We start from the raw sequence: 27,732 nt of genomic DNA, 5'->3' as shown, positions 1-27,732 counted from the left end.
AGGATTAAGATGTAGTAATCTTCAAAGTGGTAGTCTACATTCATGACTATGTATTACTACGAATATTTTATGAAGGAGTTGAATGTACAATAAAGTCTTGGGATATAATTTATTAATAAGGCCTAGAGTGCAATTATATTTATATAGTGGTATTAAATATAATTAATGATAACTTTGGACTTGCCAAGAGTTGACAGAAAAGCCCAAGGCCCATTGGAGCTAAAGTCTTATTTGTTCCCTTTTAGTCCCACTCCAAGTCACATACTAAAGCCCAATTGAAATGGCTCATAAGGCTAGCCCGATTAGATAATTAGTTATAAGGAGAGAAACATACAGAATTTTGAAAGAGAATGAAATGGTTTGTATGTGAGTGTAGGATACTCTCTTATTCTCCCTTGAACACATACATATAAACTAATTGAGGGACCACACTTCTTGGGCACTAGTGGAATTGGAGTGAAGATTAAAAGTGTTCTCAAGTACTTCTAATCTTTGGTTTTGAATTTCACCGCACCAAGGTACACTCTTTTGTTCTTATATTTTGAAATTTATATAGTACATGTTATCAATTGCAAATGAAGTAAATCCATTAATTTTCCGCTGTGTATGTTTTGTGATACAAATATGTATTTTTCCAACACCAAGCATATGCCCTGGGATATATCATCATGGAAAGGCCAAATATTGCGGTCGCATGGCCGAGATGTACTCATATGCCCACCAAGTCAAATTCTACCAAAAACCATCAAGGCTCCTAAAGCCCTAGCATGACACCTGCCTCAAATAGGCAATGAAAAATCCGTAAGAAAGGGACCCCCAATCATAAGCCCCTATAACGGACACCACTCTCATGGCTGCCAATAAGCTATAAGTCAGCATTCACCTGTTATTGCCCCGCAGGTAACTACTGATGAAGTAGAAGAAGAACCGCCTGAGACTGACGTCGTCTGGCTCTACCGCCCAAGTTATGTTCTCCTATAGCCATCGTATACAAATCTAGGGCTCATCAATAGGCCCAAAATACCCTTTGGCTGTTTTGGTAAAAGGGTAGGGAATGCCCAAAAGCTCGCTCACCATTGCAAAGCTCACAAACTCAATCCTGACAGGCTCCCCTCCAAATATAAGGCCTAAGATGGCCATCCAGTCAAGGGGAAGGACTACATACTCCCCGTAGCTTAGGTGAAAAGTGCCTGTCACAGCATGAAATTGCTGCACCAAAGCCTCAGCTAGCCTATGCCTCATGGAACAAGGTGGAATGCTAAGAAAGGCCTTGAACCCCTGCTCCATCAAGAAGGCATGATAGTGCACATCAGTAAAGGCACAAAACAAGCGAAGCGAAAATGAAGATCATGCCCCACAACTAGGAACCCTATCAGCACCCTGTGCTCAAAATCAAAGAAGAGCTATCCGTTAGTACACAGAATATATATATATATATATATATATACCGAACTGACAAAAGGAAGGGAAAAGAAAAGCGTACTTGACCCTTCCATGCCTGAGCGGAAGGATGCCTCTCTAAATCATGTTGTAGATAGGTGTCCTCAATGCTGTCATCTATCTCTCTAGTATAGGCTTCTAATCTGGCCTGATGAAGTGGTAACCTTGGTTTACGACTCCTGCACCTAAGAGCACTAGGGACTCCCTCGGCTATATCATCGGCCTCTAGATCAACATGCATATCAAACATGAGCTCATCTCCAAACTTGTCCACCCCTAGGCCTACTCCCTTCTCGGTCCAAGGGAACTATGAAGAACCTCCTCCTGAACCAGTGCGGGACTGAGATAAGGCACTGCCTATCTCTACCGAACATCGGCTCCTAGTATGATGTGCTATATGTATGCTCCTAGGGGGCGTAGTGTCATTATCTTCTCGATCAAAGTCCCTTTGAAGGGTCTGCGCAACTTGCTCGCTAGCTGAAATAGTGTCATCATCACCGCTGGATAAGTCCACTCAAGATGGAAGAATGACTGGAGCCTTCCCATGATCCGCACTTGATCTCGGTTACCAAGACATAATCTGCAAAGAACAAATCCAGATTTAATTAGTAAGCCCAAAACATATGGCAATGCAAGCAGGCAAGTATATCTAACCCTACTATCTAACACATATCATGCATGTTCATACCAAGATGTCATGTTGCCTCAATAGTATTCCAAGTTTTCAAAATACCTATTTCAGGATTTAGATTCAGTAATGACCATTTAATTCTATCTCTTTTGCCTCAAAAGTACTCTAAGTTTTCAAAATACCTCTCTTAGGATTCAAATTCGGAAACGATTGTTTAATCCTATCTCTTTTTCCTCAAAAGTATTCCAAATTTTCAAAATACCTCTCTTAGGATTCATATTCGGCGATGACCATTTAATCCTATCTATTTTGCCTCAAAAGTATTCCAAGTTTTCAAAATACCTCTCTTAGGATTAAGATTCGGAAATGACCTTTTAATCCTATCTCTTTTTCCTCAAAAGTATTCCAAATTTTCAAAATACCTCTCTTAGGATTTGTCACGTCCCGAACCCAACTACAAAGATAGGCACGTGACAACTGCCGCACGCTTATAAATTAGGCACCCTACAAGTGTGCAAGGCTTTCTTAGCAACTAAAATTTATCCTCAAAAATTAAAATCAAATAAATCCAAAATACCTCAACAATTTCTTTATGAATAGATCTCCAATAATTTAATAGGAACAAAATCCAAACCTCATGTCCATAATGCCAATTGGCCAATAAATATAAAACTACTAGAAGTCCATCCAATTCCAAAATCACTAAGCTTCTTTTCCTACTCACAACACAATGTCAAAACTCCCAAAACTTGGTATTCTTCACAATCTGAAAACTCAACTAGCATATGACAAAAGAATTTCTTCTTAATCCTTCCTCTAAAATCCTTAGATATCACCTCAATTGTGCAATCAAACCTTCTCTACTCAAGTATTTTTGGGTAGTCTCTTCTCTCAAAACATCTCCCATATAAATTGATATAATAAGCTTTTATGTAGTTAAGGTTTCAACCTTATTTTCTAAAACTCCCTTATAATTATAAATTATCAAATTGACCCCACAAGAGATTTACTTAAATACCCTTCCTTTTAATCCTTTTTTTTTTTTTTTTTCCGGGTATTATAGGATTCATATTCAGCAGTGACTGTTTAATCCTATCTCTTTTGCCTCAAAAGTATTCCAAGTTTTCAAAATACATCTCTTAGGATTCAAATTTGGCAATGACCATTTAGTCCTATCTCTTTTGCCTCAAAAGTATCCAAGTTTTCAAAATGCGTCTTTTCGGATTCAGATTCGACAGCGACCATTTAGTCTCATTAGGATTCAGATTCGGCAGCAACTGTTTAATCCTATGCCTTCTTTGAGATTCAGATTTGGCAAGGACCGTTTAGTCTCATCGGGATTTAGATTCAGCAACAACCGTTTAATCCTATGCCTTCTTCAAGATTCAAATTCAGCAATGACCATTTAGTTTCATCAGGATTCAAATTTGGTAGCGACTGTTTAATGCTATGCCTTCTTCAATATTCAGATTCAGTAGCAACCGTTTAGTCCTATGCCTTATTCAAGATTCAGATTCGGCAAAAACCATTTAGTCTTATGAGGATTTAGATTCAGCAACGATCATTTAATCCTATGCATTCTTCAAGATTCAGATTTGGTAGCAACCGTTTAGTCTTATCAAGATTCAGATTCAGCAGTGAACATTTAGTCTCATCAAGATTTAGATTCAACGGCAACCGTTTACTCCTATACCTTCTTCGAGATTCAAATTCGGTAGCGACCATTTAGTCTCATCGAGATTTAGATTCGATAATGATCATTTAATCTTATGCCTTCTTCGAGATTCAAATTTGGCAACGACTGTTTAGTCTCATTAAGATTTAGATTCAGTAGCAACCGTTTAATCCTATTATTTCTTCGAGATTTAGATTCGGTAGTGACCATTTAATCTCATTAGGATTCAGATTCAGTAGCAACCGTTTAGTCCTACGCCTTTTTCGAGAATTAGATTTGGCAGCAACAGTTTATTCTCATTAAGATTCAGATTCAACAAGGACCATTTAGTCTCATCGGGATTTAGATTTTGCAGCGATCGTTTAATCCTATTCCTTCTTTAAAATTTAGATTTGGCAATGACTATTTAGTCTCACTAGGATTCAGATTCGACAATGACCATTTAATCCTATGTCTTCTTCAAGATTCAAACTCGGCAGCGACCATTTAGTCTCATTAGGATTCAGATTTGGCAACGACTGTTTGATCCTATGCCTTCTTTAGAGATTTAGATTCAGTAGCGACCGTTTAATCCTATGCCTTCTTTGAGATTCAGATTTGGTAGCGATCGTTTAGTCTCATCGAGATTTAGATTCACTAGCGACTGTTTAATCTTATATGCCTTCTTCGAGATTCAGATTCAGCAGCAACCGTTTAGTCTCATCAAGACTAGATTTGGTAGTGACTGTTTAATCCTATTCCTATATCGAGATTCAGATTCAGCAGGGATCGTTTAATCCTTTGTTTTCCAAAACTACCCTCACTCAAAATTACATTGTTCTCACTTTTTCAATCTCCCAAAATTTTCCATTTGTCATGCATAGTTTCTCATATCTACCTAGCTTTTCTCTTTGTTTTCGTAGTGTTTCATGTGTTTTCATAGCATCCAACATATGCAGGTTCATCTATGCTACTCAAACATGTGAACAAATTTATCTTCCAACATCATCATGGCATAAATGATAAAAAAAAAAAAAAAAAAAAAAAAAAAAAACATATACGCAAAAGTACCAAAAATAAAATAAGTTCTAGCATGCTTCTCTAGTTGTGTTGTTACTAACATATTTGCAGAAAAAATAAAAAGAAAGAGAAAATAGACATTGACCTCAAGTGCAGAACAAAAGGTTGAAGCTGCAAATTGAAGCTGAAATCTAGACCGAAGCTGAAAGCTAGACCCGTTAGACCGCTACTTGCTCCAAAAAGCTTTTTTAGAAGTGAGAGTTCAGAGAAATGAAGTTAGAATGGTCAAAATGAGGATTTCGGGCCCATTTATAGGCCACCATACGACGTGTAGACTGGTGCACCTTTAGTGGCCGCGAGGCCTACCTAGCATACTTTATGTGGCCATCGGTCAGTGTTGACTGGGTCAATGTTGAACGGTTGACCGTTGACCCAAAAAAAAAAAAAAAAGAGAATTTCTACCTAGCACTAAGTACCAAGCTAGAAGAAATTTTTCCGGACTAGTTGCAACAGCTCAACCTTGTTAGGTAAGACCAATGTCGACTCATGAACAACGCAATTTTCGTATGCAATTTTGGGGCAACAAAATGTAGAATTACATTCCTTATCGAACTCTTCCCCTTACCATTGAGATGTCAGATAAAGAAGGGGCAGTTGTAGATACCGTATTTTGTCTACACTCGATTTGCATGCTGAACCCGAAAATCTCAAAAATATTAACTTTCTTCCATGGAGCCGCAAAAACATCTAAATTGACATGGCACAACCCATTCGGGCATCGGAGCACTCAAAAAGCTATTTCAGGTCAAATTAACCAAAATGCCCCTAGTTAACCTTTGGTTGACTAAAAGTCAAAACTAGTCAAAATCATCCCAAAATAACATTTTTCATGTTTTTACATCAAACCCAAGCCACTAGGTGATTTTCGTCAACTTTGACTAAGTTTGGCCAAGTTTGGCCCAAGGTTGACTTTTGACAGTCTCAAAAACCCTAATTTTGATCCGACTGTTGGAATGGGTCGAGACTAGCGTAATCATGATGATTATTGAATTCCTTTTCCAATGACTACTCATGGGTCAGAATTAGGTTTAAAACGGTGGAGATATCTCGAAAACTGTGCAAAGCGCGTCAGCTCGCTTCTCGTGGCCATAACTTTTGATCCAACCATTTGATTTTCAAATTATTTAGTGTACCAAAAACTAAACATCTAGATTTTTTCCAAAGACACCAAGATCAACCCAATCCAAGCCCAAGAAGGCCTTCATCAAGCCATTCCAGAGCTGAAGAGTCACTTTTTCAATATAAATACCCCTAGACCCACTATCAGATAAAAATAATAATAATAATAATAAATAAATAATTGGGCAATTTGGAGCATTTTTTGGGGCAAATTCTCTCTCTTTTCCTTTCTAAATTCTCTCCCAAACACATCAAAAAAAGCCTTTAATTTCTCTCTTTCTTCAACAATCAAGAGGTAGTGCTTTTGCACTCTTTTCCCTTTCCTTGGTCTTAGGACCTTGGATTTTAGGTTTAAAGGGTGTAAATGTAACTTTTTAGCTACAATCTACACCCTTTGCTTTATCCTTGTTCATAGCATGTCTATTTGCTTTCCATAGTAAATCTTTGTTTTATCTTGCTTCCTAGCATGTTTTTAGCATGTTTCCTTGCTTTTTGCCATGTTTTACTGCTTTGATCTTGTTGGACTAGCCTTCTTGGGCTAGGATATGCCTAAATTTTGTGTTTATGCTTAGATCCATGGGCTTAGGCTCTTTTTGCCATGTTCATGCTTAGATCTACTTGTTTATGTGCTCCTTGCCTTGTTTATTCCTAGATCTACTTGTTTATGTGCTCCTTAGCATGTTTATGCTTAGATCAATTTGTTTATGTGCTCCTTGCCATGTTTATGCTTAGATCTATATCTTTGTGTGCCCCTTGCCATGTTCATGTGTCTAGATCTACATGTTAGTTGCTATGCCATGTGCTTCTAAAGTGTTTTTACTTTTTGTTATCTCCTCTTTCTTGTGTTTTTACTTTTTGTTATCTCCTCTTTCTTGTGTTTTGGCCCTCTAGGTAGGGTTTAGATCTAGATCTTGTGGTCTATGCCTACATCCATACACCTAAGCCTATATCAAAGGGTTTGGATCATTTGCTTTATGCATGTCTATGTTTGTTTCCTTTTATGCTTTATCTCCATGTTTGCCTATTTAGATCTAGGCTTTGCCATGCTTTGTGCCCTCTATGGGCTTGTGCTTGTTAGTATTTGAGGTTACTTGCTACGTGTGGTGTCCCTTTTGTGGGTTGCTTAGGGTGTAACCACTTGTGAGCCACGCCTCCATGGTGTCGATGTGCTTGATACACACCTTTCTCCTCTCTGTGCAATGTTGTTATGCTTACCTTGCTTGCTTTTTATCACTCGTTTGGCTTTCTTTACATCTTTACACGCTTACATACATGTTCATGCATGAGTTTGTATGTCATCCATACTCCAATCCAATGGAACCATGAACACTCAATCCAAACCTACATTTGTCTTCCTAGGGCACCCTCTTTGTTTGATAACATGTTTGTTTGCCCCCGTTTAACTCTCTCTCTCTTTGATAGCTTGTCTTTTAGCATGCTTTCTTTCTGCTTGTTTGCTGGCTTGTTTCTTTTGTCATTGCATGTACACGCATAGAGCATGGACACTTGGAGCAAGGGTGCAACCTCCTAGGCATAAGCAAAAGGGGCAAGGATGCAAGCAGGAAGACGGGCAATGTTCAATAGATTAGGAGGCCTAGCCTCCCCGTGTGGTTATATCTTTCTCCCTCTCTCTTAGCATCTTCTCTAGAGCATGTATTAGGGTTCCCCCTCTCCTTGTATTCTTTATTTTTCTCGCTCCTTGCTTAGGCTGCGTTCCTTGGGTATCACAATATCTGTTTTACATTTCTTGTACCTTACTAGGCTATACCTTTAGGATGTTGGCAATGTTTGTTTATCTTTCTAGCTCTGTGTGATAGCATTATGTATATATGCCTGCATGTGTGTGGGTAATCATGCACTTTGTATGATGGACTCTCATGGTTATGTGAGTGACCCTCTCTAGCTATGAGTGCTCTTGACCTTATGACATGAGTATGTGCTCACGACATTTGTTGCAAGTGCATATTCATGTCATATAGTGTGCATTGTCACTGCGGTGTGACCATCCTGATTCATGTCACCAAGTGACATTGGTTTCCTCTAGTATGTGACACATATCAATGTGCTTAAATTGTTTTGTGGGGTTTCGACTCGTCCTAGCATGAGCATGTTGGACGCACCATATACACAGGCATGAAACCCTAACGGTGCACCACAGCGCACCAAACACTAAACTCTGCCAGATTTTTGCCATGAAAATGGGGCATCCCTATTGCCATATTCTCATAACGAAAGCTTGGTGAGAATAGTGTTTTACATGCTATGATGCATCTGAGGTAAGGCACTGCTAGATTTTTTCCACGAAATTAAGGCAAAATGTTGCTGGATCTTCGTCATGGAAATTTGGCAATGATTCCAAACACACTAGGGAAGCATTGATCAAGACCACACGCTTTTTGAATCGAAACCTCAAAGCCCAATTCGCTTAAAGCCCTGAAAGCTAATGTCAATAGCTCGTTTTCAATTGCCAAAGTCCTTAAATTAAGATTTTACCAAAAAAAGGATTGTCTATGGACAAGCATTGTGGAGTGCCTAACACCTTCCCTGCACGTAACTAGACTTCCGAACTCAAAAATCAAGATTTTTTACCAATCCATGTTAGATTAGGAAAAACGAAATTTCTCTTAACTTAGAATTGGTAATAAAATCAAATAAAGTTAGGTAACCAATCACACCTTAGTAAAAACCTAATGATTGGTGGTGACTTCACTTATCCTTAGTAATTTCCTTAAAATTGACTCATGTTTTAGTCACACACCCAAGGTACAAACCTCCCCCACAACACCTGGGCTCTTGAGCCTATACGCTTTCAGGAACGCGCGAACGTTGCCACGATGGCTGGTCGAACTATCGCGAGGCATCGACAAAAGGGTTTGGTCAATTAGTTTAAAAAGATTTCACATTTTAATCCTCATTAGGCTCTTAGTGGGTCTACCCATGTCTTTGGGTTTTAGGGTTTCAAGACTTTCCCAAAGCATGGATGGATCCAACATTTTTTCAATAAATTCAATAACATACTCATAATCTTGTGTTCTCTTAATTTGAAAAATATTTTTGAATTTTGACCCAAAAGCTAGGATATGTCATGACTTCATGGCCCATTGTCCTCCTCTAAAGTCTATGGTATACCCATGGTCTTGGGCTCTTTTGATTTGATTTTTTTTTTAATGGACCCAGAATTTAGGGTATATCATGCCTTTGTGGATCATCTCTTATCTTCTTTTTGGATTTATCTTTTCAATTTTTTTTTCAAAATTTTTCTTTTTAATTTTTTTCTTTTGAAAACTTCTCTCTCTCTCTCTCTCTCTCTCTCTCTCTCTCTCTCTCTCTCTTTTGAAAATTCCTCTTCTTAGAAAAAAAAATTTTACAAAATTTTTTTTTTTAAAAAAAACTTTTCTTCTTTGCAAATAGACTTTCTTCTTTTCTTGAATTTTTTTTTTAATTTTTTTTTAAACTTTTTCTTTTAGGTTAAACAACTAGGTAATGATTCCAACCTTTGGCCTAAATGGACCCCATACGGATTGGTGGGCAAATCTTTAACGTACTCAAAGCCTATCATAGGCAATGGCACGAATTGAGTTGGTGCAATGAACTTTGGAAAGTCCTGGCCCGAATGGAGCCTCCATTTTTCCACTCATCTCCAACCATGGCAAAAGGACAAAGAACCAAGTGAAAGTGAGTGCAAAACCATATTAAAAAAGCCTTTGTTAAATTTAGGAAATGGAACACATTGTAGTCAAACTTCTTTATCCCTAGTAGAGATGCCACTATGGACACAAGCACCTGTAATGAGTGAGTTCCTCGTGGAAAGTATGCGTCAATCTAGGGTGGACTAGGCAGAAGGTATAAATGGAGTTGCCACCTAGATTAGGTCTAGGAACCATATGAATGACGCCCTTGTGGAATGACTAATCTTTACTAGAGCACGTGTTCAGAGTTTAGATATAGGGATGAGAAGTTGTTAAACACCCAACCCCACCCAATCCGTAGGTCAACCTCCACTCATTGTGTTCCAAATCCTAATCCTATCAAAGAGTCCTCTAACAGTGTAAGGTTGAATTTATTCAACCATCTAATTGGCTTTATTCCGTGCCAAATTTGCTTGTAATTCAGCATTTAGTAACCCTGTATTTAGGTGGGATTGTTGTAAGGGTAGTGAGTGAAATAGTGTGAAGATTGCTCAAGAGTGTGCAAGAAAACAGAGTGTCGCGGCTGGGACTCGCGGCTGGACTCGCGGCTTCAACCCGCCAGAAGATGCACACGTGCCAAGCATGCTGGAAGATGAACAGTCATGCTAGCTGGAGCACTACAGGACAAAACAGGACAACTGGCCATACGGTTAACTCGCGACTGGAACTCGCGACTTAGTCAAGCCGCGAGGTCAAACCGCGAGCCACCCCTGTTTTGGAAAAAACCTGACGTTTCGCATTCCTCTTCACTCCAGTATAAATACCCTTTTAACCCACGATTGAAAGAGAGCTTCCAGAGAGAATTTTGAGAGAGAAACCCTAAAGAAAAACCAGATTGTTTCACCCACAATCTATACCTTAAAGTCTCATCAAATTCCCTCACTCTCTTCCTCTCCATTGTCAAATCCTTGAGAGGCATTATACCAAACCTGGTTCTCACCATCATCATCTCTGTGAGACAGTCGTTTGGAGTTCTGGGAAGCAGTTAGGAAGGAGCCAATCTTCATTGGTGGATGCTACGGTGTAGTAGCGGAATTCTGAAAGCTAGAAAAGAAAAAGGTTCGGCGCAACCTCGTTGGAGCAAGAAGCTTGGAGGGCTTAGGTGCATTGGGTAGATTAGGCTTGGAGGGTCTATTGCTGTCCTTGTATCCCAACTGTATTTTCTAGTGGATTGATTACCGCTTGGAGGGCGGCGGAGAGGTTTTTCGCCGAGGTCTTCGGTTTCCTCTTCGATAACACATTGGGTGTTATCTCTGTGTTTGCATCTTCCTTCCTCTCTATCTCTGCCTTTACATTATCTGTTGTGGTTTTATTTTGTTATGGCTTAGATAGTTGTTTAACCAATTTCATATTATAGCATATGTTAAGTTTCCGCACACTTGTTGTTTGACATATTGCTTGTGTTGGTTTAGTTAATTTTTGGGGGTCTAAACGTTCAAAAGTGTTTTGGTACACGTTTTTGAACTATCAAACAGGTTAGTCTAACTGCATACATGCATCTAACATCCAAACATGGCATATGTCCAATACTCATCCATATCATTAATCTAACAATTAAACAAGTAAAACTAATTATTCTACTGACTTTAAAGCTAAACATGTTAATAAGACCTAAACAAAGGATTGAAACAAAGCAAAACAAATAAGAATCCTAAATTTGGATTTCTAGGCATGAGTATCTGTGCTCATACATTAAGAATGCATACGCACGCATGAAGCATGGGCATACATACACATTTAGAAACATAGTTTTAAAGTAGTAACAAAATGACAATCAAACAAAACCTAGCATGCTTTTAATATATAAACTACAAACTCTAAAATAACAACATATATATCAAAGATCAACAAAACAAAAAAACAAAAAAAAAAAAAAAAAAAAAAAAAAAAAAAATCTATTCCTAAACATGCATTGGATCTAACAACAATCAAGGAAAACATTTAACACATCAAAACAGGTTCATCAATATATCCAATCATTTAACTCTTCAACTAGGACAGAAAATAACACAATATATTCAATAAAAAATAAAAAAATAAATAAAAACTTCTAAGCATGCATAACATATAAATCAAAGATAGAATAACAAGAATACAAGTTATAAAAACCCAAATTAAGGAAGAGCCATGGAAAGAGACTCATTTTGCTTATGGAACATAACTTAGTTGATATTTAACCGGTTCCTTAGTGCCTACACAACAAGATTCAATGAGATATCAAGGAAATCATAGGATTCAATAGGTTATAGGTAATCACAACTCAAAATGAAAAAAAGATGTTCTTGAAAAGCTTTAGAAAGAATCTTTAAAAAACGTTTCTTGGAATGAGATAGATAGATTCTACCTTAAGACCACTAGAAAGAGATTTTGAAAGACTTAAAAACATGCTAGCTGCTATGATATCAGAAGATTCAAAGTGAGAAGATGTTCTTGGAAGAGTTTAGTGAAAAAGTCATCTTCTCTAGCTAGGGTTTGATTTTGGAGGCATAAAGTTGTATTTATATTCCTAAACTAGGGTTTCTAGACTCATTTAGAGGATTTTGGACGTTCCTAAGGGTCTGAGGGCTGAGCCCCATCAAAGAATGATGATTTAGGGCCCAAAACTCAAGTTATGAAGGCTTGGGAATGAGCCTACGTACGCATGTTCGGGGCATGCGTACAAATGCTTCCCCAAAATCCTAATTTTGACTATGTAGTTGGCCCAAATTCAAACGGTCATAACTCACTCAATTTAAATCCAAATTAAACCAAATTTATGTTCAAATTGAAGCCCAGTATATCTACTTTCCAATGAAACAAACCTAACTAAAATATTCTTTTTGAATCAAAAGTTATGGTCCAAACAATGAGAAAATGTCATTTTCTGCATCATTTTCAAAGCGATTTAAGCACTTTTGAGTTGTGATTATTTCCAAACTATCAAAATAACTTCAATTACCCTTTGTAGTAGGGTTGTCCACCGAAACCTAGAGACTGACCCACCTACCCAAACCACCCAAGCTGACTCGACACCAATGACGGTCAACGACGGGTCTCTGCCACCAAAAACTGACTTAGGCAAGTCGGATAGCGGGTTTTATTCTCCAAAACCCGATGAACCTGATTTGACTGACAAAACCCATGAAAGAAGGCCAGATTTACCTAGATCCGTTTAGAATTAGCGATATTATGGTGAAGATTTGGTAGTTTTTGGTTAGATATGGTGGAGATCTAGTTTTTTATTTATTTATTTTATTTATTTTTATTTTTAGATCTGGTGATGAGATGAAGTTTTCGCTCAAATCTGGGCTTGATGTGGTGGTTTTAAGCTACGATATGAAAAAGACCCAATGGTTGTAACTCAGTTCCAAGGCTGACTGACCCGACTGTTGTCCACTAGAGACCGATCTAACTCAACTTGAGGTTGTCTACGAGCAGCGGTGGGTCGTTCAACCGTCCACCCAATGTAAGCTGTTCAATTATGAGTTGGGTATAAACCCGACTCGGACCAACCCTTGGACACCCCTACTTTGTAGACATGTTGAGCTCATCATTGGGCTGGGGACTAAAGTTTACTATTCAGTTACAAAATAAGGTGTCTACACCTGGTCAGCTCTATATTACTATATAAGCACCAAGCCTCCTCTTCTCCAAGGTATATGAATTTCCTAGCTCTCATACTTTAGAGTTATTGGAGATCGTTCAAATATTGATTTAACTTTCAGATGTTCTTTGGCCAGAACCCCACTAGTGCTCTCTGTACGTTCTTCACCTTTTGTTCTTCAGAACCTCCAATCGTTGCACACATGGACACTTGACTGATTGAAGATTTTGTGCATCATCAGATTTAATTTTTACATGATTAAAAAACTTCTTATTTTGTTTTTTTAACACCAAAAACCAGACATGGGATTTTCTATAAAAATTCCTTTGCTTTCTCAATACATAAAACCAGATCTGAAATTTTATCCTAAATCTCATTCATCCTTTTAAACATGAAACCAAATCTGAAATTTTATCCTAAATCTCATTCATTCTATTAAACATAAAACCAGATCTGGAATTTTCTCATAAAATTCCTTGTTTTCAATACCTAAAATCAAATATAGAATTATCTATAAAAATTCAGTCATCCTTTCAAAAACCATATTCAAATTTCTTTTCTCCATGCCTTCATTATTTTTATCATTAAAAGATTAGATTTGAATATTCTTCAAAAATTACTTTCTTTTTCACAAGGATTAGATCTCCTGGATGGAATAAGGTAGATCTTATATTTTCAAGAGTATTTAGTTTTAGATCTATAACTAACAAATTGCACGTTGGGGGATTTTAGCTTTTTACCCCTATTTTTTAAAATATTTGGCAAAATGCCCTTGTTTCCAAACTATCTAGATTTATGCCCCTATTTCAATACTCAATTACCTTAAAATTGAGTTTCAATGAAATAATGAAATACTCGATTTGTACAAAATCGAGTTATGCACAATCAAACTTAAAAAATAAAAAAATAATAATAATAATAAAATAAAAAAAATTAAAAATTAAAAATTAAAAATTGCATGGAACTCGAGTCCCAAAATGCCACTATAGGTGTTCCTGAACGCCGCTATAGCTGATCAAACTAAAAATAAATTGCATGGAACTTGAGCATAACCTATAGTTACATTTTGATTGTCCTATAGTGGCAGTTTTAATGGAACTTGAGTTCCATGCAATTTTTTTTTTTTTTTTTTTTTTTTTTTTTTTTTTTTTTTTATGAGTTTGATCGGACATAACTCGATTTTGTACAAATCGAGTATTTCATTGAAACTTGATTTTAAGGTAATCGAGTATCGAAACAGGAGCATTTACCTATATAGTTTCAAAACAATGGCATATTGCAAAATTTTTAAAAAAATAAGAGTAAAATGCTAGAATCCCCTTGCATGTTGCATCTCATAATTGCCTACAATTTGATGGGCTTTATATATTTTTTAGTAGTTGGAGAAATAATACAATTTGAGTTTGTTCCAAATAAGTTTTTTTAAAAAGAAAAAAAAAAAGTTTTGTATAAACTATGCTTTCTTCTCCGGTTACACCTCCCCTGCATACATTTGCTTGTTGCGGTCCTATTATTGTCAATGTGGATTAGCTCTCACACTTGCCGCAATTTAACCATCTCATATAGGGATGGCAATATGGTGGGGCAAGGTTGAAAGATGGGATCTTCGCCCCCGTCCTACATGGTTTTGTCTTGCCCATCCCCGCCCTGCATGACTGAGAAATTCTTTTTGCCCCATCCGTGCCCCTTAGGGCCCTACGAATCCCCGCAAAACTCTATTTCTTGTTAATTTGTCCTACAACTATTACAATTTTTTAAAATAAAATTATCTGTTTCATTAATAAAAATATACTTGAAATTACAAATAAATTTATCCCATTAGAAATACTTCAGGATACAAAACCAAACACACCAATAGGTATAGTGAGTTAACTTTCATGACAATATTTTGTTTATTTTTTAATAATACCTAATGTATTTTTCTGTCTCTAATTTTTTTATAACATCTTTTTTCTGTCTTTATTATTTTTTTTATAACATCTTTATCTCTTTCTAGAAACTAATCTGGAAGTCCTTTTTTCTTTATTTTTTCTAATATGTATATACCTCATAGGACAAGCTATTATGTTGTACCAATTTGTTCATGATAGAAATAACTACACAAACATTTAGACTTGTACCTCATAATAGCCACACACAATGACACAAACACAAACATTCAAACTCGTAACTCATAAAAATAGAAAACATTCTATTATGTTTATGATGAAAACTATGTTGAGAAAGACTTTGAATGGAATTAATGATTCAATAGTAGATAAATTTGTTTCTAATAAAGGCAAAAGAAAATGTAAAAATTGGTACCTTATTTCTAACTTTGCTGGAGAGAAAAAGATGTAGAGTCACATTGAGTAGAATAAAATAAGTTGATGATATATTTGTTTAAATAGTAGGGTTTTAGAGTATGAAAAATTTACAATTTAACCCTTATTAATATGGGGCGAAGCATGACGGGACGAGGCGGAGTAGGTTGGGTCTAAAAAGTGTAACCCCATCTCGTGGTGCAAGTCTAAAATCTCGTCCCATCCCCATCCCACCACCTTTGCGGGGCAAGGGAAGCCAGCATGGAGCGAAGCAGGGATGGGATGGGTCAAGTGGAGCAAGGCAAAATTGCCATCAAAATTCTTGTACGTGAATGACATGAGAACCACAGTAACCCATAATTCATCTCTTGTTAATTTTCTTTGTTTTTTCTCTTTTTATTTGATTCTTTTTCTTTAAACAATAGCATTATAAATCAGAAAATTCCCGTGTGGAACGTACCTCGTTCATAACAAGTATCAAAAAAGCACCAACGACCATTACAAGAGAACTATAAGCGTGGGTATCCAATGTAACATTCAGAGTTCCATTTTCTAGACAATTTTCAATTCTTTCAACCACGCTGTATGAAGGCAACATGGATCAGGTTTTCCTTGTGCAATTGCCTTCTCTGAGAGCGAGTAGAACCAACCATTCCTCCATTTGAACTACAAGCATCAAGAAAACTTAACAATGAGAAACAGATTTAAGTTCATGAATCAGACATATTAATAATATCTGTAAATTGTATCTTTTACCTCTTTAATTGCCGTAGGAAAATGGGCAACAGCTCGGGAGTATGCACATAATCTATCCTCCATAGCCTCATCAAATACTAAACCTTTCTCGGCAGCTGCTGCAGAAGTGAGTTCTACTATAAGGCTAGAGACCTAAAAGCATAAATGATGATTGTTAAGTATTGAGCTAATTCTGGTTCTCAACCCATAACCAATTTGAACTTGGCATTCTTCCACAAGGCTATATATTCCATGGTCAATTTCACACAGTACCTCAAACTCAAAGCAGATTAAATTCATTATATTCCATTCATTGACCAACTTTGGTGCAATTGACATGAGAGATCCTTTCAAGTATACTGTTTAATGTGATAGATTCAGGGTGAAAAAGCACCATACATATTACAATTCAGGATTTTCATTTTCCTTCCTAAACGATATTGTAATCTTGTTAAATACCCCCAAAAAGACCAGTCAAGTTATTAAAATCTCCCCTACTTAAATTCCTAACGTAGTCGTTAGGGGTACACGTGCTGCAGTGCCCCTGAGCGACCTGCCCCGAGGAAATCACTAGCCATATCTATTCTTACACCCTAAAAAGATTAGTCAAATTACAGACATGGCTATTAGAATCTCGATCTTGGATCTTAGACTCCTAAGATCCTAGGATTCTACCCCATAAAAACAATCCAAATTGGTGTAGAATATTTCATAGGGTAGGATTGACTTGGGATCCCAATCCTAAATGATGGAGTGCAAAATCCACCAATCTTACTCTATAGAATCCCTACGATCCTACCCCAAAGAATCAATTTGGATCGGTATAGGATCGTTCATATAGCATCTAAGCAACGGAATCGACACCCATTAGAGTTATTACAATTATTTGTAATTATATCTTTCTATGGTGAGATTAGGATTCTCCAACCCTAGCGATCAAGTTGTATTAAGTAGTTAGTACCTTTTAAGCGTAATTTGTGTCACATTTACTTTTCTTTTTTTTCTTTTTCTTTTTCTTTTTTCCTTAGCTTTAACATATATTATCATTACTGATGATTTCTCATTAAATATTTTTATGAAAAGTAAATTCTTACGATTCGATCCAATCAACTAATCCTCTCATCGATCCTATGTAGGATTTCAATCTTGACTACTTTAGTTACAATGACTACTCGTAATCACTTATAAACCCAAGATCCACATAATACACAGCAAATATAGGACTCAGCACATGCCCGCACAACACACACTCAAACAATCCAATCCAATCAACTCCACACAATTTAGGGTATTTCAAAATTGATCATATCACTGGGAAGAGAAGCAGCAAATAAGCCCATTCCAAACAATATCAACCTAGTTGGAGGAAAACTAGAAAACCTGATTCAATCCCTACTCCTTGGCAAGGGGGGAAATTAAGTTCTTAAACTATGCAACCTAAATCCATCAAGATTGTTGAAAATGGAATGAATTAGATGAACTAAACAGAAAGCCCAATTTCCACTGAACTCAACCCCCTGATACCACTAAGAAGTCTTGTTTATAAAATAGGACTAATAAATTCTTCCACAAACCTATATTTAGCATTCAGAAGGTCATCTTCCCAGTAACCAAGAAGGCTTATATAGAAATGTGAAAAACAAAACTGGCAAATGAAAGCAACCATTATGGTTTATTTGGAATAGAGTTAATTAATGGTGTTTGAGCACACAATTCTCGTACGCATTTCTAATGAAAATGATTAACAATTCTATTCAACTTTGGCCTCACCAAAACAATCATTTTACTGCCCAGTGAATGCTAAAGTCAACAATTGGATCAAATATATGTTTAAAGAAATACTGCTTCTTGCAAGACATATAATGTCAGTCATTGCAAACAAAGCAAAGACCTAGATGTTATACATAAATTATTCAAGAAAGAGTTTGAGATCAGGGTTTTGTCTACTTTTGTAATCAAGTTATGTGATTACACAATTTGCTAAGTGATGCCTCATATGATCATAAGCTGATATAAATTAATTATATCAAATCATTTTAAAGATAATAAATACAATGAGTCTTGACTCCCCATATGCGTCTCTTTTTTAATAAGATATTAGGGATAGATATACAAACCTTTTGTGATTTCCGTAAAAACATGGAGCCCACTTGAGGTTTTGAGTGTAAGTGTGTAACACTTAATCCTCATTTAGTTGTCTTAAGGGTAAATCGTTAATTATGTAACACTTAAAAAAAAACCAAAACAAAACAAACAATCTTGTGGTATTGTTTTATGTGAAAATGCAGCACTAAATATGGACATGTGTTGTCACATGAGCAACTTACAATTCATATAAAGAGATGTTTAATGGTTTATACATAAAACAATAACAAAAGGGGGTTGTATTACATTCAAAACTAAGGTTTCATGTTTTAAGGACACACCACAGTAGGTGTTTGTATATTTTTCTCATATCATTAAATAGTTGAGCTTAGATACTACAGTCTAAGAAAGAAGAGGGCACACAATTGAACAAAGAGATCACTGAAAAAACAAAGAAAATAAGGAATTATGTTTAAAAAATAAATTAATGGCAGATCAGGGCAAAACCCTAGTTCACCGCCTGCAGCTGTAAGGGATAGAGAGGCATAGGAAGAAGTAGATAAAGCAAGAAATCAGAATCCAAAGCCCACATTCCAACATATTCTTTATGAAGCTCCAAAATCTAGTAATAGTTGCAAATAAAAATGATATGCAGCTAATTTAGTCTAACTTCATTTCTCATATTTTCAGCCCAAAAGTCTGATAGACAACACTAATTAATTTGCAGTGGAACTTAGAGGGGGAAAAATGTTATTCACAAAGGTAACATACTTCAGAGCGGTACTCCTTCTCCACAACACCAACAGTGGCCCCTTGATGACGAGCTCCCACAAGCATGAATGCTGATATCCATATCAGCTTTTCTAACATCTGCTTTTGAAACGCTTCCTTGTCCAGAACCTAGCTTAAGTTACATTACACATTACACAAGCTTGTATTAAATCCTGTCAGGCAATATGTACAGTAGCATAGATGTAGATGCAGTACGTCAGGTTACTCAACTAAATCCAGACACATAGTTGCATAGAATTTAAAGGTCCTAACAATATTTGCATTTTCATTGGTCAATGCAACGAGGTGTTTGAATTTAATTGGAGAACAGTATTTGAGCGAGTGTGTGTGATGTTAAAACATTAAAAAATTAATTTATGGGTGAAACTGAAAAAGTATAGTTGGGTTTGGTGTTACCTTGCAAGAAAGGGCAGCAGCATGCAACCTTGCAGCAACAGCAGGGGCCCACTTGCCATAAGCCGCAGTTAGTCCTTCAGGATTGGTATCAGTCTTTCCATCCACAGGGGTTTCTCCAAGCTTTGAAACTGCAAAATAGGCTAACACTTGCTCCGCATCACTTAGACCTTTACTATTAAGCCATGGCTCCAGCATTCCATTCTGGAAAAATACCAAATCTGCGCTACATTTTGATTTGAGATTGAGATTGAATGGCAAAAAAAGAAAAAATTATAATTGAAATTAAGTTATTAGCTACCGTTCCATCTGGAGGGAGGAGTGGCTTGAAGAACGGCGTCAAGATCATCATTCCTAGTGCAGACGAAGATGGGTCCCTCGAAATCAAGAGGCACGGACTGTCCTCTCTTCACCACCAAATCCTGACCGTTGCCCATTTCCTGCAATGCCCTTCCCACTCGTCCGCTGCCCACAATTACGGCTGGGACCACTTTGGCCATGGCCATGGCCATTGTAGGAGTGCGTTTGTATCTCCAACTCCAATTAGGTATTGAAAGGTGGTGGTGAGGCCAAAGAATAAGATTAAGAGAGCTAGAAGAAGAGAATGAGAGTGTTAGTGCGTTGGCCATGCCCACCATGCCTAACCCTACCTGTGTCTTCTTCTTGGAGTAAAAAGGACATAATCTTGGCTTCTTTTTTGTATTTCTTTTTGTTTATGGAGAGAGAGATACTCTGAGGTTGAGAAGATCCCATCCGAAGAGAGGAGAAAATGACAAAATGCACAAATTAGATTTGAAAGGAAGGCCACTTGTTTATAACACACCCACACCCTCTATACCGGATACGGATCCTCTCCATTTCCCTTTAAAATAGAAAGGCTCCAGTATACTGTAGGGATTTCGTCCAAAATGATCCATGCTAAAAAACTGGACACGTCATTTAAAATGTTAACACCACACTTAATTGGAGTTGAATACACTTAACTGGGTTTAACTCAACCGAACAAAAAAAACACTCAAGTTAAACTCTTAACTCTCACCAGCCGTTCAAACTCTCTCTCTCAAATTTCAAAGTTCAAACTCTCTCAACCTCCACTTCTAGCATACTCAACTCAAACCCATCAGCAAAAACAAAGAAAAAACCTTAGCTCACTAGAGATCTCGACACCCATACACGCATCCTTTTTAGACCCAGATTAGAGAGAGAGAGTAAGGGTTGGGATTTGGAGAGAATTGGGTGTAGAGAGAGACATTGATGCTTTTCAGACCCAAATCAGAGAAGGTTAGGGTTTGGGTTTGGAGAAAATCGGGAAAGAGAGAAGTTGATGATCTTTTAGGTTTGATCTGTGGAGGATTGAGAGACAGAGAAAGAGATTTTGGTCGAAGGAGAGAAGAAGCCACCATCGGAGGTGGTGGTTGCGGTGAGCCAGACTTGCCGATTTGGTTCAAACCCAAATCAGAGAAGGTTAGGGTTTGGGTTTGGAGAAAATCGGGAAAGAGAGAAGTTGATGCTCAATCTCCATGGCTACTGCTAGCAGCCACCGTGTTCCGCTCCACCAATTTCGGCTGTGGTTCCGGTAAAGTTCCTCTGTCTCTCTCTTTGATTTTTCCTTCTTTTAATTTTCTCAACAAAAAAAGAAAAAAAAAGATTTTTTAATTTTTAGTGTTGTATTAGGATTTCGTTTTCTTTTGATAAAGAAATTGAATTCCCTATTGTACTTGGGAAAAAAAATAATGTGGAATTTGTGTTATTGGATACCGATTGTGTTCAAGTGAAAAGACAACAAAAATAACAGAATCTGTATGTATAAATGGTGGTTTACCTACTTGTTTTCCTTTTAAATAAACAAGCATTTATCTTTTGTCATTTTTCACCATGAGAGGACTAAATCCCAAACTTTTGCAAAGTTTCGCTTTGCTGATTTAAGGTTGTTATATATTCATCATAACCTTTAAGTTGATGAATGCGTTTTACCATTGTCAAACTGATTCATGAATTTTTCTAATTCATGTTCCATGTTTTTCTTGATTAGCTATAAACTGAAAATTACTTCAAATAAGGATTTTTTTTAATTGCTTAATAGTGAGTGAGTATTTACTCTAGCAGACCTTTGTAATGAATTCCTCAAAAGTTGGGAAGTTTTTTTTTCCCCAAATTGGAGTATTTCTTGATCTTTTTATTTTTTTTTTTATTTTTTTTTTTCATGTGTATGACAGTATGATGAGTTTAAGTGTTTATAGTCTAGCTGCTTGTTTAATGTAAGAACGAATTTATCTTAGCATTTAAATGGTTATATTTTGAATCGTAATTCATGAAAATAGGTATAAAGATTTGGATTAGTTGCATGGCTTGCAACTTCATTGTGGATATATGATATCTTGCTTTTGATAAACATATATGGAAGGAGAAAGATGGAGAAGTATAACAAAGTTCCTCTGTCTCTCTCTTTGATTTTTCCTTCTCTGGGTTTGATTTCTTGTTTTTGTCCATTGGTGCTCCCTGTTGTTTTTGTCCAGCATAGAAACATGCTGTGAATTTAATTGGCTTATCTTGAAATAAAATTCATGCCAAAAAATTTTCACCGACATTTGCCACTAAATACCTTGGGTCTCTTTTCAGATTCTTTCAGTGGCAACCTTTATTGGAGTGTAATTTTGCTTTGATGCCATTTTTTAGTCTTTGCTTCTCCTTAATGCAAAATGCATTTGTTATTTTCTGATTGCCCCATTAAATTGGGTTGTTCACCTAGCATATTATGCCATTGATTACAAAGGAATTAAATGTATCTCATGAACATTTAGACTATATGATCTGCTTTGTATTTCACTTTTAATGTTGGTCCCTTACCTGAGTTCTTAAGATGGAAATTCCCAAGCTAAACCCTCAACAAACTTACATATTTAGTAGTAAATAGTGATAGTGATCTTATGGCTTCACTTGTGCCTGCCGTTAATTGGCAATTTTGATTTATGTTTATCATTGAAATCACGCTTTGTTCTTTTGTCAGGTTGAATGGCATGATTAAAGGAATGCTATTCTTGATGTCAAAAAAAAAAAAAAAAAAAAAGGAATACTATTCTTCGATTGATCACCAAGAGCGAGAAATGGCATCTGCTGGAGGGATTGGTGCTAAGTTTAGATTGTTTTATGTTAGTGAAGAATACATGTTCTCACACTTGTATAAGTTCTACCATTAAGAAGAAATATTGTACAAATATATATATTTTTTGGATACCTAAACTTCAGCCACTTGTATAATTCAAAAATTGTTTTGAATGGAAGTATTTTGCTTGGGTATAATCTTATTTATTACACTTGGGCTTCAACTTGCATCCTTACAGAATTTGTGAATGCAAATTTTAGGTTCTTTTTGAGTGAAATAAATCATTGCCCATGACTGTGTTTTTAATTAGGGCTCTTGTTCTAATAGTTTTGTAATCAAAGTATACATTTCAATAAAGTTTTGTTTATTATTAACTTTATTCATTATTGGATCAAACTCGTGCATCAATTCATGACCATATAGGCAACATCAAAATTGTTCAATTTGAAGCATTACAAGAAATTAGAAATAAAAAGGTGCACAATCAATTACATTGTATTACACACTCAAACCAATGTAACTAAATTAGCCTATTGACAACAAGATATGGCTTCAATATATCACGGAGTGCTTGTAACAGGTTCTATGTTATGACTGGGCTAAATTTCTAACTGAATGGATAGTTATTTGGTCGTATTCAAGATGACCAGTCTCCTGAATAAGAGAATAGAGAGGAGAATTGGGATAATAATTCTCTGCTGCTTTATTAATTGCATTCTACGTTAAATACAAGTCTTAGGAATTCAAATAACAAACAAATAACAATAGATACTCCTATGAATATTCAAAATACTAACAGATAATCCTAAAGGGACTCAACTTCTTAGAAACTCAAATACAAGTACCAAATCAGGTATAACTTTATCTAAATAACATAATTCAAATATGAATGCAACAGCAACTCCTTAGTAATCGAAATATGAATTTCAAATGCAATAGCTATCCACCCACGACAAAAGCTATCAACAATGCCAAGTCTTCCATGTAATCTTCTCCCTTTCAGCAGTGCACTTCTTTCTTCAGACATCACATTCTACTTCGAAAAAATTCAGTTACAAGTTACAACAGAAGGCCATCTTTGATAAAGCTACTATTTTCCTGGCAGAGTACCAACACTTCATATTCTTAGCAATTTTTATGTCAAGCTTTTCTTTATGTAGCATTGTCATTGTAAGGTTGAATTTATTCAACCATCTAATTGGCTTTATTCCGTGCCAAATTTGCTTGTAATTCAGCATTTAGTAACCCTGTATTTAAGTGGGATTGTTGTAAGGGTAGTGAGTGAGATAGTGTGAAGATTGCTCAAGAGTGTGCAAGAAAACAGAGTGTCGCGGCTGGGACTCGCGGCTGGACTCGCGGCTTCAACCCGCCAGAAGATGCACACGTGCCAAGCATGCTGGAAGATGAACAGTCATGTTAGCTGGAGCACTACAGGACAAAACAGGACAACTGGCCATACGGTTAACTCGCGACTGGAACTCGCGACTTAGTCAAGCCGCGAGGTCAAGCCGCGAGCCACCCCTGTTTTGGAAAAACCTGACGTTTCGCATTCCACTCCACTTCAGTATAAATACCCTTTTAACCCACGATTGAAAGAGAGCTTCCAGAGAGAATTTTGAGAGAGAAACCCTAAAGAAAAACCAGATTGTTTAACCCACAATCTCTACCTTAGAGTCTCATCAAAATCCCTCACTCTCTTCCTCTCCATTGTCAAATCCTTGAGAGGCCATTATACCAAACCTGGTTCTCACCATTATCATCTCTGTGAGACAGACGTTTGGAGTTCTGGGAAGCAGTTAGGAAGGAGCCAATATTCATTGGTTGATGCTACGGTGTAGTAGCGGAATCCGGAAAGCTAGAAAAGAAAAAGGTTCGGCGCAACCTCGTTGGAGCAAGAAGCTTGGAGGGCTTAGGTGCATTGGGTAGATTAGGCTTGGAGGGTCTATTGCTGTCCTTGTATCCCAACTGTATTTTCTAGTGGATTGATTACCGCTTGGAGGGCGGCGGAGAGGTTTTTCGCCGAGGTCTTCGGTTTCCTCTTCGATAACATATCTGGTGTTATCGCTGTGTTTGCATCTACCTTCCTCTCTATCTCTGCCTTTAAATTATTTGCTGTGGTTTATTTTGTTGTGGCTTAGATAGTTGTTTAATCAATTCCATGTTATAGCATATGTTAAGTTTCCGCACACTAGTTGTTTAACATATTGCATGTGTTGATTAAATTGGTTTTTGGGGGTCTAAACGTTCAAAAGTGTTTTTGTACACGTTTTTGAACTTTCAATTGGTATCAGAGCGGGTACACAGCTGTTTGGTTTCATTACCATTTGTGTGATCCTAGACCCCTGAGTTGTGGTTGTTGTTTTTGTTTATACCATGCTGAATTGTAGCTCAAGTGTTTGTGAAAATGTCTCTATGCATATGACTGAAAGGTGTCTTACTGATGACCTTGTAGAGTTATTAAAAACTAAGAAACATGCTAGAGTTTTTGTTCACATGCTGAAATTTCTTGAGAATCAGAATCTTGTCTTACACAGTAGCATATCTGAATCAAAATCATTGATTAAGAAATATAAAAGAAAGAATAGAATGTTGTGTGAGATGATTGAGAATCTGAAAATGAAAAATCAATCTAAAAGTAGCATAAAACCTGATGATGAGTTTGTGTTTGAAGGTCAAGATTGTCTGTCACATGTGAACCTATTTGTGCATACCTCATTAAAGGTGTTTAATGCATGTTTGTGGTATCTTGATAGTGGATGTTCTCGCCATATGACAGGGGATAAGTCACTGTTTAAGTCACTCAAAGAAAAGGTGGGTGACTATGTGACCTTTGGGGATGGAAGCCATGCTCAAGTCCTAGGCAAAGGAACCATCGAGATACCCGGTTTTCCTCTGTTGAAAGATGTGCTGTTCATAAAAGGGCTGAAGGCAAATTTGCTGAGCATCACTCAAATTTGTGATGACGACTTCCTGGTACAAGTCTCCAAGAAAGGATGTTTGATCATCAATAAAGAGGGGATTCAGGTTTTGGAAGGAAATCGGACTACGGATAATTGTTATGGAATAGTTCCCACGGCACCAATATCATGTAGAAGTGCTCGGGTGGATATGTTGGAGCTGTGGCATCACAGATTTGGGCATGCCAACTTCAAACAAGTAGCCAAAGTCTCCAAACTTGAAGCAGTCGAGGGACTTCCTAAGTTTGGAAAAGTAAAGAAGACCATTTGTGGTGCATGTCAAATGGGGAAGCAAACTAAGGCAAGTCATCACAAGGTAAATGTGATAGCCACCTCTCGTTGTTTGGAGTTACTTCATGTTGATCTGATGGGGCCCACCAGAACTGAAAGCCTAGGGGGAAAAAGATATATTATGGTCATTGTGGACGACTACTCAAGATACACTTGGGTTGAATTCCTTAGAGAAAAATCAGAAGCTTGTGAGAGGCTGGAGATTCTGTGCAAGAAACTACAAAATGAAAAGGGGATTCCAATAGCCAAAGTTAGAAGTGATCATGGGAGAGAATTTGAGAATGCAAGATTCGAGTCCTTCTGTGAGAAGAATGGTATTAAAAGAGAGTTTTCAGCTCCCAAAACTCCACAACAAAATGGAGTGGTAGAGAGAAAAAATCGTGTGATTCAGGAGATGGCAAGAGTCATGTTGCTTAATAAGCAAATACCTCAAAATTTTTGGGGAGAAGCTGTCAACACCTCGTGTCACATTGGCAATAGGATTTTCTTTCGAGCTGGTACAAAGAAGACTGCATATGAGATATGGAATGAGAAGAAGCCTAAAGTGAAGTATTTCCGGGTATTTGGAAGTAAATGTTATATCTTAAATGATCGAGAGAATCTTGGGAAGTTTGATGCAAGAAGTGATGAGGGTATTTTTCTTGGCTACTCTACTACAAGTCGAGCATATAGAGTGTTCAACAAGAGAACAAAGACTGTGATGGAATCCATAAATGTCAAGATTGATGATGCCTTACCTAAGGTGGAAATGATTGATGATGTAGAAGGGCCGAGCACCGAAGAGCCTGATGTTGAGGTAGAAGCATTGGATATAGAAGGTGAAGAACCTATACCAGAAGTAGAATCGACTCCCATCAACCCAAGAAGGGAAACGAGATCGATGTCTAGAACTTCAAGTCCTCTTACTCCTCCAGAAGTTCATCCTCCTATCTCTCGTAGTGATGAAGTCTCCACTTCAAAAAGGCCTTCCTCAAGAATTCTCAAGAATCATCCGGAAAGTAATATCATAGGATCACTTGATGACGGTCTTCGCCTCAGGAAAGGAAATATTCTGCTAGCCAATCATGTAACATATCACTGTTATCTTGCACAGTTTGAACCAAAGAGGGTTGAAGAGGCTCTTCAAGATGAGAATTGGGTTGAATCAATGCATGACGAGCTGAATCAGTTTGTGAGGAATGACGTGTGGGAACTTGCTCCACGGCCTGAGAACGTTCATGTTATAGGCACAAAGTGGATTTTTAAAAACAAAACTGATGAAGATGGAGAGATAATTCGAAACAAGTCTCGGTTGGTGGCTCAAGGCTACACACAAGTAGAAGGGGTGGATTTTGATGAATCATTTGCTCCGGTGGCAAGACTCGAATCCATTCGAATCCTCATGTCCATTGCGTGCACTTTGAAGTTCAAACTTTATCAAATGGATGTTAAGTGTGCTTTTCTGAATGGATATCTAAATGAAGAGGTTTTTGTTGAGCAACCAAAAGGATTTGAGGATCCTCATTTTCCAGATCATGTATTAAGATTGAAGAAAGCACTATATGGTTTAAAACAAGCGCCTAGAGCCTGGTACGATCGTCTCACACATTATCTTCTAGATAGAGGTTTCAAGAGAGGGTACGCCGATCGAACTCTATTTGTCAAAAATGATGAAGATTATCTCCTTGTGGCACAAGTCTATGTTGATGACATAGTGTTTGGAGCAACTATCGAAGATCGTGCTACTGAATTTTCTGAGGAGATGAAGAAGGAGTTTGAGATGAGCATGGTGGGGGAGCTCACATTCTTTTTGGGTCTTCAAGTCAAACAACAGAAGGAGGGTATATTTGTATCTCAAGAGAAGTATGCCAGAAATATTGTCAAGAAGTTTGGCCTAG

The 27,732-nt window shown here is 37.1% G+C and overlaps 1 protein-coding gene across 2 annotated transcripts; it reads right to left on the bottom strand.

Moving 5' to 3' along the window:
• Nucleotides 1–15,865: 15,865 nt before the first annotated feature.
• On the bottom strand, nucleotides 15,866–20,327 carry LOC126725873 (uncharacterized). Of its 2 annotated transcripts, none has more exons than XM_050430876.1 (5): nucleotides 19,806–20,327; nucleotides 19,508–19,635; nucleotides 19,091–19,219; nucleotides 16,256–16,387; nucleotides 15,866–16,165 (listed from the first exon to the last, which is right to left on the bottom strand). In XM_050430876.1, exons 1-5 carry the CDS (start codon nucleotides 20,140–20,142, stop codon nucleotides 16,052–16,054), a joined length of 840 nt encoding a protein of 279 aa, XP_050286833.1. In that variant the 5' UTR covers nucleotides 20,143–20,327; the 3' UTR covers nucleotides 15,866–16,051. The 2 variants fall into 2 exon arrangements, with proteins under 2 accessions (XP_050286833.1, XP_050286832.1); XM_050430875.1 differs by having other exon boundaries at nucleotides 19,508–19,725; nucleotides 19,806–20,316.
• Nucleotides 20,328–27,732: the final 7,405 nt, after the last annotated feature.

Source organism: Quercus robur, chromosome 5 (genome assembly GCF_932294415.1).
Source record: "Quercus robur chromosome 5, dhQueRobu3.1, whole genome shotgun sequence".
NCBI classification, from domain to species: domain Eukaryota; kingdom Viridiplantae; phylum Streptophyta; class Magnoliopsida; order Fagales; family Fagaceae; genus Quercus; species Quercus robur.
Note: the sequence above shows the minus strand (reverse complement) of the source record. Positions and strands in the feature narration are given on the sequence as shown.